This window comes from Heterocephalus glaber, unplaced genomic scaffold (genome assembly GCF_053883595.1).
Source record: "Heterocephalus glaber isolate CG9 unplaced genomic scaffold, H.glaber_assembly_v1.0 deba00001451, whole genome shotgun sequence".
Lineage (NCBI taxonomy): Eukaryota > Metazoa > Chordata > Mammalia > Rodentia > Bathyergidae > Heterocephalus > Heterocephalus glaber.
This window is the reverse complement of record NW_028258301.1, coordinates 5611177-5623363: the sequence shown is the minus strand read 5'-3', so window position 1 is coordinate 5623363 and position 12187 is coordinate 5611177. Positions and strand designations below refer to the sequence as shown.

The window sequence follows — 12187 nt, the reverse complement described above, 5'->3', positions numbered from 1 at the left end:
TTAAATCTATATTTCTTGATTTATCTTCTTATAATTTCTACTGAAAATTTTTTTTTAATCTGGGTATCACAATTTTAATTTCCTAGAATTCTGTCTTAGTCTCTAATTTTTTTTATCATTACCTTATGTTGAATAAAAACACCACACTAAAACTTAGTGACTGTTGTAGTTTATGTCTAGATGTCCTCCCAAAGTCTCATGCAGTCTTAGATGGGGCTTTTTCAGAGGTGGCTGAATCTAGGGTGTGTGATGCTGGGATTAAGGTTGTATAATTACTAAATCAGTACACTGATTGACTTGTCACTGCCCTGATCCTGGTAGCCCGGATACAATATAAAGGACTTAAAGAGGCTTGTCCTCCCTTGTTGCTTTGCTATCTTTGATCCGCCACAAACTGTTGCCCCTCTGTCATGGCCACCTTGCCTTGGAGCCAACCAATTACAGACTGAAGCCTCTGCAAACTGTGAGCTAAATAAATTTTTCCCCTTTTAACTTTGGGTGTTGGATATTTTGTCTCAGCAACAAGAAAAGTAACTAGGACAATGACAAGAAAAATCACTCATAATAATTTACAATGCTTCTTTCCTCTCTATAATGCCTAGTTTCTTCAAGTTTCAAAGCCTCTCATTTAGTTCCTCTAGAAAATTAAGCCTTTCTCATTTGTGGAACATAAAGTTGCATGGAGAAAGGGAAAATGGTGGTTGAACCAGCCCTTCCTTTAACATACCTCTCCTTTAAGTTACTTCTCTGTACTTAATTTTTTCCATTCAATTTAATTGACTTTTTCTAAATTTCTCTTTCTTCAACTTTCATTTATTCTGTTTCCCATTAGAGCTTGATCTTCATCCCTACACTTTCTAGAAACTGGAATTGAGAGTGGGGAGTTAATCAGAAGTTGGAAAAATGTAAAAATTGTCCAACAGGTCTGTGCCACCAGCTACTGAGAATAATGTGATATAGCAGTGCTCCTCAAATTATTAAATCTTCCTGGCAAACTAGTACTTTTTAATTTATAAAATGTTCCTTTTTATATCCAGGAAGATAAATTTCCTTAAAACCTACTTCATCTGATATTAGTGTAACTATGCCAGCTTTGTTTTAGTAGTATTTAAAACATATATTTCTCCATTCTTTATTTTTAAACTTCTGAGTCTTTAAAAAAAAAAAGCATGTATTCTGCCAATAGTGTATAGTTTTGAGGATTTCTGTTTTTTTGGTTGATTCATTTTGGTACAGTCTGAACAACTTTTGTCTTTTTAAAAAAATCATTAGCCCATTTATATGTAATGTAATTATTGATCTATTATTGGTTTGCTTAGAGAACGAACTTGTTAATATTTTACAAGACCTGAAATCATGTGTGGCATTAAGTAAATGCTATTTCAGGGTTTATAAATGAGACAAGCTCCACCAGCAGACTGTGACCACCACCACACCAGGCAGGAACATGTCTTAGCTCAGTGTCTTCAGCATCTGGTACATCGCCTCTTTCGTGTTTATGTTCTTTCTCTGTTTGATTTGGCTTGTCTATCTTGTACTAACTAGTCCATTGTAAAAGTAAATTCCATTTTTTATTGAGGTCATTGCTGTACTCTATCATCTAATAGATAAAATCATTCATTGAGAGGAGTTTTTATAGCTTTATGGAGTTATAATGTACATACCACATAATTCACCCATTTAAAGTATAAGATCAAAATTTTTGTACATTCACAGCATTGTGTGACCATAACTATAATGAACTGTAGAACATCTTTATCACCTTAAAAAGTCCACCTAAAAACATATACCTTTTAGCTATTAGTGCATAAACTCCCAGTCCCCTTCCCAGTCCCAGACAATCAATATACTCTGTCTCCATAAGCTTGCCTATTCTGGATATTTCATATAAGTAGAGCCAAATAACATGTGTTTTTTATTTAGCATAATGTTTTTATTTAGCATCCATATGGTACCATCCATTAGTAATTAATTCTTTTTATTACTGAATAATATTTCATTGTATGGCTTGACTATATTTTACTTAGCCAGTCATCATTTGGTAGACATTTAACTTGTTTCTATTTTGGCTCTTAGAAAATACAAACATTCAAGAACAACTTTTTATTTATCATGGAGATATGTATCTAGGAATAGAATTGCTGAGTTAAGTGGTAACTCTTATGTTTAACTTTATGAGAAACTTCCATCTTGTTTTTGTAGTGACTGCACCATTTTACATTCCCACCAGTGATGTATTAAAATTTCAGTCTCTCCATACCCTTGTCAATATTTGTTATTGTTTGTCTCACCCTTATTAAAACTTACTGCAGCCATCCTGGTAGATGTAAAGTAGTATCTCATCATACAATTGGTTCGCATTTCCCTGGTGACTAGTGATATTGAACATCTTTTCATGTTCTTTGTTGGCCATTTGTATATCTGTAATGGAAAATTATTCAGATCACTTGCCAGTTTTTGTGTTGTGCTTTTATTATTGATTTGCAAGAGAGTTTTAAAAATGTATTCTAGATTCAAGTCTCCTGTCTAATATATGATTCTCAAATATACTTTTTAATTCTGTGAGAAGTAGTATTTTTATTTTCTTCCTTTTGTCTTTTGGTGAACAAAAGTTTTTAATTTTAATAAAGACCCATTTATCTATTTTTGTTGTTGCTGTGTATGCTTTGGATGTCACGTCTCAGACACCACTGCCAAAGTGGAGGTCAACATAATCTTAAGTGAAATAAATCAGACACACAAACTTAAATATCACATGGTTTCTCTTATATGAGAAATCCAAAATATAAAGAGCAAAATAAAAGATAGATAATATGAAATAGGGAGATAGATCTTTTGCAAATGAGAAAAGGACCAAGACATGGAGAGAGGGAAGAGGGAAAAAAAAGGATGCAAAAAATGATTAAAATGTGTTACATACATGCACCAACTCCCCATAAATAATGTAACCATTATGCACTGAAAATATGTACTTTTTAAAAATAAAAATTAGAAAAAAATTTAAATTGAAGATCAAATTCCTGTGTTTTCTTCTAAGACTTTTATAATTTTTGCTCTTACATTTAGGCCTTTGGTCCACTTTCAGTTAATTTTTGTATTGTGTAAAGTAACTGGTCTCACTTTATTCTTTCGTATATGGATATCTTGTAGTTCCAGGACCATTTGTTGAAAAGACTTTTATTATCCTGATGAATCATTTTGACAAGCTTGACCATAAATATATGAGTTTATTTCTGGATTTTTCAGGTCTGTTCCACTGATCTTTGTGTCTATCTTTGTTCCAATACCACACTATCTTAATTCATTATGCTTTATAGAAAGCTTTGAAATCAGGAAGTATGATTCCTCTCACTTTGTTCCTTTCCAAGATTGTTTTGGTTATTCTGGATACTTGAGTTGCTATATGAATTTTAGAATCAACAATCTACAAAAAAACAAGTTGGGATTCCAAAAAGATTGCAAATCTGTAGATCAAATTGTGGAGCATTACCATCCTACCAATATTGTCTTCAAGTCCTTAAACATGAAATGTCTTCCCATTTACTGTATTTAGGTCTTCTTTAATGTCTCTTAACAATGTTTTGTTGTTTTCAGAGTACAAGTTTTACAATTTTTTCTAATAAATTTATTCTTTTGATACTACTGTATCTTAATTTTCTTTTTAAACTTTTATTAGTACATGCTTGACTACATAATGATTACATTCATCACAGGGAGTTGTTGGTTCATGCATAGTACACACATCTGACTTTTTTACTTACTTTTCCCCTCTCCTCTATCTCTTGGTCCCCTTCTTACTTGCAAAAGATCTATTGCCATGTTTCATATTATCTATCTTTTATCTTGCTCTTTATGTGTATTTTGGGGTTTCTCATATAAGATAAACTATGTAGTATTTTAAAATTAATTTTATTGGTATACTTTTACATACATAATGATCACATTCTTCTTAGGGGATTTGTACCTGTACATAATATATCTTAATTATTTTTTCCCATTCCTTTCCTTTCTCTTTGATTCTTCTTCCACTCTCCATTTCCAAAACTTTGTTTCTATTGTTTTCCTTCTGTTCTTATTTATTTTTATATCACTATTCCCTCCCTCCCCCCTGTTCTCCTTCCCATTTGAACATTTTCTTCCTACTTCCCAAAATCTCTCCTCCATTGTGGTCTTTATTTACCCTTTGGGTTTTTAACACAAGAGAAACGATGTGAAGCTTATGTTATCTCCTACGTCTCATTTAACATTGTGGTCTCAAAGTGCATCCATTTTCCTACAAATGTCTCAAGTTTATCCTTCTTTATAGTTGGGTAGTACTCCATTATGTATCAATACCACAGTTTCTTTATCCACTCATCTGTTCATGGACATATGGGTTGCTTCCAAAATTTAGCTATTATGCATGATACTGCTGTAAACATGGGTATGCATGTATCACTGTAACATGATGTCTTTAACTCATTAAGGAAGATACCTAGAAGTGGAATAGCTTGGTTGAATGGAATTTCTATTTTTATTTTTTTTTAAGATTCTCCATACTAATTTCCATAATGACTGTACTAGTTTACATTCCCACCAATGTAGAAGTGTTCTTTTTTCCCTGAAGCCTCTCCAGAATTTGTTGTTATTTGAGTTCTTGAATATAGCCAGTTCTTTCTGGAGTAAGGTGGAATCTCTGTGTTGTTTTAATTTGCATTTCTCTAATATTCAGAGATATTGAAATTTTTTATGTATTTACTGGCCATTTGTATTTTTTTCTCCTGAAAAAGGTCTATTCATTTCAGTTGCCCATTTCTTATTTGGTCTTTTTTGGGGGAGGGTCTAATTTTTTTGACTTTTTTATATATTCTAGATATTAGTCTTCTACAAGATGTAGCTGGCAAAAAGTTTTTCCCGTTCTGTAGGTTGTCTCTTCACTCTAATGATTGTTTCCTTTGCTGTGCAGAAGCATTTTAATTTGGTGTGATCTCATTTGTTGATTCTTTATGTTATTTCTTTTATAATTGGAGTTCCATTTAGAAAGTCTTAGCCCATACCTATGACTTCAAGAATGTTAACATATTTTAATCTTCCAGCAGATTAACTGTTTCTGATTTAATATTCCTTGATCCACTTTGATCTTAGTACTACCTGATGAGAAATATGGGTCTAGATTCAATCTTCTGAATGTGGATAGCCAGTTTTCCCAGAAGCATTTATTAAAGAGGTTATTTTCCCTCCCATGTATGTTTTTGGTCCCTTTGTCAAAGATCAAATACCTGAATGCATCTGGGGTTGTTTCTCTATTGTTCCATTGATCCACATGTCTAGTTTTATGCTAGAACCATGCTGTTTTTATCCCTGTAGCTTTGTAAAATGCCTTCTGCTTTTTACAATTACAATTGTAATTATGCATAATACCTGTTTTCAAATGTATTTGGATTCTGCTATGGGAATGAAGAAATATAATTTAAATATATTACAAGATCCACAGTAGCTTTCTTTTATCTGGACAGAAGTGACTAAAAGTGTAATTAGGGGCCAGGGATTTAGCTCAGTGGTTTGGCTGCCTGCCTCACAAGCGCAAGGACCCAAGTTCGATCCCCAGTACCAAAAAAAATAAAATAAAAGTGTAATTAAATGCATTCATGTGGCAGGGAGTGTCTATAACAACTTTTAATCTAAACAATTCTCCTGGTAGGTTATAATTTCCATGAAGGCAAAGGTCTTGATTTTTCTGTATTTGTCTGTACCTTGTTCATTGTTTGTGAATAAATAAATATTCACATTGTTAGAAACCATTATTCTGGATAACAGTGGGCATTTTGTTACTGGCTCAATTGTGAGAATATTAGCAAAAACAAAATAGATGGCATTAATTTAAGAGCTAGGTTTCAAGAGTCTCAATCTTTCAGTGCCCTTAAACTATCCAGAGAACACTTCATGGGTTTGAGTGGCTAGCTGATAATGTAGGAAATTGGAAGCCAGAGTTTTCCACCTCTTCTGAACATAAGAACAAACAAGCACACAGCACATGCTATATGGTCACACAGGAAAACTTGCCACCATTAAGGCTGCCTTGCAGATGGGGCTCCCCATGAACCATGATCGAGCTCAAGTACACTGCACATAGGTACACCCAAGCACACACATACAGCTGCCTCTCACTCAACACAAGAAACACATACTAATTAGTCTTGTTTTCAGTAATGTATAGAAACTATTTAAGTGAGCTCTCAGTAATCTTCTGATAAAAGCAGAAAGTTCTTCACTGGTGGTAATATTTGCACTGTGCTTTGTAAATGTTGGAAACTGACAGTTTGCCATTTCAGTTTGCTTCAAGCTTCATATACTTGTATAAATAAAACTTTTACTGCTGCAGGGGAAAGTCATGCAACTTTCTTTGTAGATGGAGTTGGCAGGTTTTTAGAGCAAAGTGTTTACTATGAAGTCATGAAAAAGAATCACTGATAGCTATTGGAAGAAAAGAGAGAAGAGACAGTGAGCTGGATGGTGGTCTTACTAACAAGTGTTTGTATAGGAAAGAAATTGGCAGTCTCCAGACCCCAGCCCTTTTCTAGGTGTGTGATGCTGACAATTGAGGCAGAGAGTAAGACTCAGCTCACTTCACCCTCCTTTGGGAAAACAGATCATAGTATATGTCATTTGACAGTGGTTTGTCTGGTGTTACAGCACATAGTTATATAGAATAAATAAATACATTAACTTTGTTTAGGATATTATCCCCCAAGCTTCTCAACCCTCAAGAAAGTATGTTCACCTCCTTCCAGAAAAGAGACCAGACACCTCTGCTACATGACCTTGTACAGGCCTTGAACTCAGCATGTCCATAAGACAAATTCAGATTGGCTGGTTCTCTAACTTCCTTTACTTTTGTCACTACAGCTTCTTCAGGAAGATAAAATGGAGAAGCTTGAGGAGATTGTTGAGAAGTACCCTTGTGCCTTTCCTTGCTGGGTTGGGCCCTTTCAGGCATTCTTCTTTATCTATGACCCAGACTATGCAAAGACGTTTCTGAACAGAACAGGTAAGAAAAGGGACAAATGACAGGGACCTACTTCTCCTAGGAGTGAGATTCACATGACTCACAGGCAGACTCTGAAGCTAAGATTAGTACTGGGCCTTTAAGAGATCTGGGGGTGAGAGAGGAGACAGGTCCCCCTCCCCCAGCTTGAAGGGATTCCAATTTCCTGTTCCAGGGCTCTTTGATGCCTAACTGGTATTATCAGACTGGCCAGGGGCTTATTTTGCCTCTTGGTTTTGTGATTTCATGCCAGCCACTTTCCACCTTACCTTATTTTGAATATAGTCTCTAGGGTAAATCAAGCAGCTCTGCCTCTGCTGGCTCAATATGCAATCCCGAATACTGGAGTGCTCTTTTTCCAGTCCAGCCTTTTGACTATTTGTGTTTTCTCTTTCTGCATGTTTCTCAACTATGTTTCTTTTGGGGGCATGAGTCATCTACCTCCCCATGAAATCCTTTTGCAAGACCTCCACAATCTTATACAACAAAACTAAAATGGCCAATTTTTGCTCTGTTAATTTTGTTTTTTAAAAAAAGTCTTGTATTCTCATCTTTTTTTATGCTTCACATTTCTCAACCTTAATAAATCCTATAAACAGCCCTTTCCTGGAAGGTCTCCAAGTTTCTAGCCCCTACTCTGATTTGTCTCAAGTTCACCTGTTAAGGACAAGAGCTGTAAAACACTTCCATGTTAGAGTCACAAGAACCAGCAGGCATTTATACATCACTTTGTGGTGTCTGTCAGACCTGCTTTACCAGTCAGTTTACATTCAAAAAAAGGATATATGCTGTCCCAACTCCTGGTCTAGAAATGTGGCAACCCTCAGGCAATCTTTTTCTATAGAGGAAGTATAAACAAGGGGAAAATCTGGGTGTGCTGTTCTTTGATATTGACCTAAGACTTGTGGTACACCCTGGCCTCTGAGGGCTACAGGAAGTGACCAACAGCTTCCTTTTGCTCGCTATTTGTGGCAAATCCTGGCAAATGAAGAAACCTTTCCCTGACTTTAACTGGTAATGAGTGCTCTATCTAATACTGTTTTTTGTTTTCTCTGCTTGACTCTGCAGACCCCAAGTCCCAGTACCCATACAAGTTCATGACTCCATGTCTTGGTACGTATGTGCCAGTGAGATGTGTAAGACTCTCTGGTTCCTACTCCCCTTCCAATAAACAGCATTCAAAAGAGACTCAAATTTATCCTTCTTTATGCCAGAGTAGTACTCCATTATGTATAAATATTTTCTATATCTAATCATCAATTGATGGATATATAGGCTGTTTCCAAGATTTAGTTATAATGAGTTGTACTACTATTCATTTATAGGAAAATGGATGCACTTTGAGTCCATAATGTTCAGTGGAATAAATCGGACACACAAGCTTAAGTATTACATAACTTTTTTTTAAATGTGAGAAACCTTAAATATAAATAAATTTAAAAACAAAACAAATGTCAGTCATGGTGGTGCACACCTCTAATCCCAGCACTAGGGAGGCAGAAGCAGGAGGATCGCTGCAAGTTCAAGGCCAGCCTGGGATACATAGTGAGTTCAAGGCCAGCCTGAACTATAAAGCAAGACCCTGTCTCAAAAAAAACCAAAAAAAATAAAAAATAAATTTTAAAAAGATAGGCAGTAGGGAACGAGAGAGATTTTCTGCAGAAGGAAAGGGGATCTAGAGATACAGGAAAGAGGGAGAGTAGAATAAAGATATGTTGAGTACATTTATCTACTACCTACGATAAACGTAAACATTATGTACTGCAAACATGTACTAATAAGAAATCACTTAAAAACACAAAATTTCAAAACATTCTTTAAAGTAGTAAAAGAGACTCAAACTTGAACTCAAAACATTAAGAATAAGGTAGATCTCTAATGAGAGTTATCTACTGCGAGGTAAAATAGGAGCTTAGAGGTCAACGCAGCACTTTCTGAAAAGCCTCCTCATTCATTTCTCTCCCAGTTTCATTTTAAAGGTAACATATGTATGAATCCATCCTTTCTCTTTCTTTGTAATCATAGCTTTTCCATCCCTATTCTGTTCCTATCCTTTCATCTCTCTTACTGAATTTTTTTCCTTTCTAGTTGTAGTTTTCTGACTGCCATATGCAAATTAGTGAAATTGTGCTCTGAAGTACAGTTTGACAATGCTCTCTGAGCAGGTGAATTAAGGTCTTTAGTCATATAGTTGGTATTTATGTTAAAGCAGAAAAGGATTAAATGAAAGGCTTTGGATTCAGAGCCAGTTAGATTGAATCCTGTCTACCACCCCAATAGACTAGTTGAATGTGATTGTAGGGAAGTAATTTAATTCCCCTGCATCTTAGTTTCTTTTTCTCTGAAAATGAAGTGAGAGTCGGGGTTGTGGGTGCTGTGAGGATTAAATGAAACACATGTTCTTAGCATTTAACATAGTGGCTGGCATTGTACCAGTGCCAGCCCGTCCATCATGAGCCTGGCATATTGGTGTCATTCAAACTTTAAAGTCGTTTTGAAGACAGATCCTTAATGACCACTCTAAAAATGGAAGACTGTGATATATTACCCTTGGGAAATGTTTCCATTTTGTGCCATTCACAGACCAGGTCTCAAGGAGGGGCTCTCTGGGTAGAGAATGATATCCTTGTCTAGTTCCTGATGAATTTGTGTTCACAGTATAATTTATGGATTGGCTTGCAGTGGAAAGGAGAGGAAGATTTGTCACATTTCTACCATGAGCTAGAGAAGGACTCAATTTGGTATCTTATGCATTTTCGTTTAATCCACACAAAACAATGGAGTAGGAATGTATTATACTCCATTGTTGAAAAAACTAAGCTCAGGAAGGTTAAGTAACTTCCTTAATTACTACACAGGTATTAGCTGGTCATTTTGGGATTAGCACTTTCAGACTTTCAAATTCTTTTTCACAATGTTAAAAACATCCATCATAGATGCAAGCATTAAAACTCAACACCATCTGAATCTATGGCCACCACTTTGATATTCCATTCCTCCATGAACACCTGTGGGTCATGGTCACTCCGTGCTATGTGTCTCTTCCCTCCTTTTCTAATAAAATGGCATGAGGTTCTGTGTCTTTGTCTCTGAAGGAAAAGGTCTCCTGAATCTAGATGGGCCCAAGTGGTTCCAGCATCGTCGCCTACTAACTCCTGGATTACATTGTGATACCCTGAAAACATATGTCGAGGTGATGGCCCATTCTGTGAACACAATGCTGGTAAGTGAAGTGGTGAAGTGGAGCTCTGGCGCACTATAAAATGCTTCCAACAGGGAGTGAATTTGATGTATATTTAGTGGATAGTGAAAAGCAAAAGTTGATTTCTAGAAAGAACATACAGTTACCTGTTGAGCAATATGTAAGCCTTTGCTGTGTTCTTTGGGTGATTAAAAAGAATAAGAAGCTCTGGTCCTCTGCCTTAGATATAATCTAAGAGAGTATGGCAATTTACCAGATTTCAAGCGGTGATATTCAAGCAATAAGTGCTGTAAGTGACAGATACGGAAGCCAAGAGCAGCTATAGTAGTTTCAGATTCCAGAGGAATCTCAGATTTACCATGAAATATAAGATAGGCATAAATGCATATGTAAAATGGATAAAGAATTCTAGGAAGAGGAACTGTGCATGACCAAAAGTTTGGAGGTTGGAAGGGATTTGTCCAATAGCCATAAAGGACTGAGCAAAGAATAAGTGTCTCTGTTAAAGTCGCAGATGTGTTTCCTCTTATAGGAGGGGGAGGATCATCAGGAAGTCACCTGCACCTTCCAAAGGGACAGAAGGGTGCTGCAGAACAGTCCTGTGGGCAGTCTCTGATTTAGAAATGAATTCTTTTCCGAAGCTTCGCCTTTACAGCAGTTTTAATTTTAAAATTGTATTTCTTATAAAATCAGACAAAAAACATTAGTACAGTTTCATCATAAATTCTTTCCAAGGAATTATTGTTACCAGCTTATTAGCTGGCTTCTTGACCAAGCTCAAAAAAGTGGATTTAACCTGAAGCCTGTTGGGTTTATGCTGAAAACATCAATGTGAGTTCTTGAAGAAGAGACCCAGAGATCACCAGGCACAGGCTGAAAAGTATTCTCTCCAATTCTGGTGCTCCTTAGCATTCAGCGCAATTTCAAATCTGCCAGTGGCTATTTCTGAGTTGACCTCCATGTCTAGGAGCCACTTCTGTCCTCCTAACTTCTCAGTCCCACGTTACCCTGAGTTCCTCTCATACTTTCTCTCTTCACTGAATTGTTCCAGAATGCCTCCCACTTTGAGGCCTGCCCTTCTTCTCACTTCCTCTGAACTCACCATTTGTATTCCTCGGTCTGCTGTGTACATTTGTTGAAATTTCACACTGGGACCCATCAATATGTACAACTGGATATACGTTAATCAAAAATAAATTTTTTAAAAGTACCTAATTCAGCAAGATACCTAACTAAACAACTGGCATTTGGGTAAAAACATTTCAAGTTCTCTATGTCTTTTTTTAAGTCTGCAAGACTTCAGGACCTAGCTTAGTGCTCAACAAATGTAGGTTGAACTGAACTTAAATATTTCAATTGATTTGCAACTTTATACAAAGAATGCTTATGGTAACAAATATATTTATCCCTAGAAACTTTATACCAGTTTAGAAAAGTCAAGCAAAGCTTTTTGGGTGGTGTGAGTGGGTCTCTTTCTGTGGAGAAGTTGGGTGGCCACGGGGTACGTTTGGTTAGGAGCCACTAAAGCAACTCCCCTTCCCAGCTTCACTCTGTCCCAAATTTCTGAACCTAAAATATTTTTGAAAATGTTCCAAGTCTATTTTAAGTGTAGTTACTTACGGTGGCTGAGTGTAGTGGCAGAGTATAATTACACCAAAAGTAGCATTAAGAATCAACAAATGAGGTCATATTAAATTAAAAAGCTTCTGCACAGCAAAGAAAACAGCCAACAGAGTGAAGAGACAACCTACAGAATGAGGAAAAAAATGTTGCCAGCTATTCCTCAGAGGACTAACATCTACATATTGTAAAGGTACAAACTCCCAATGATGAATGTCATCATATTGTATAACTAAAGTGTACCAATAAACTTAATAAATAGAATGTACAAAGAACTCTAAAACCTTAGACCTCTCAAATAAAAGACCCAAGTAAAAAGTGGGCAACAGAAATGAATAGAC

The 12187-nt window shown here is 36.0% G+C and overlaps 1 protein-coding gene across 10 annotated transcripts in view; it reads left to right on the top strand.

The window, feature by feature from the left end:
• Cyp4x1 (cytochrome P450 family 4 subfamily X member 1) overlaps nt 1-12187 on the top strand; it is a 140859-nt gene that overhangs the window by 90970 nt on the left and 37702 nt on the right. For all 10 annotated transcript variants that reach the window (XR_015452655.1, XR_015452654.1, XM_004869317.4 and 7 more), the window contains 3 exons: nt 6886-7027; nt 8093-8137; nt 10120-10247. Coding sequence is in view for 8 of the 10 variants with exons in the window: in XM_004869317.4 (XP_004869374.1) it covers nt 6886-7027; nt 8093-8137; nt 10120-10247 (315 nt within the window). In the remaining 2 variants the exon portion in view is untranslated. The remainder of the gene's footprint in view (nt 1-6885; nt 7028-8092; nt 8138-10119; nt 10248-12187) is intronic.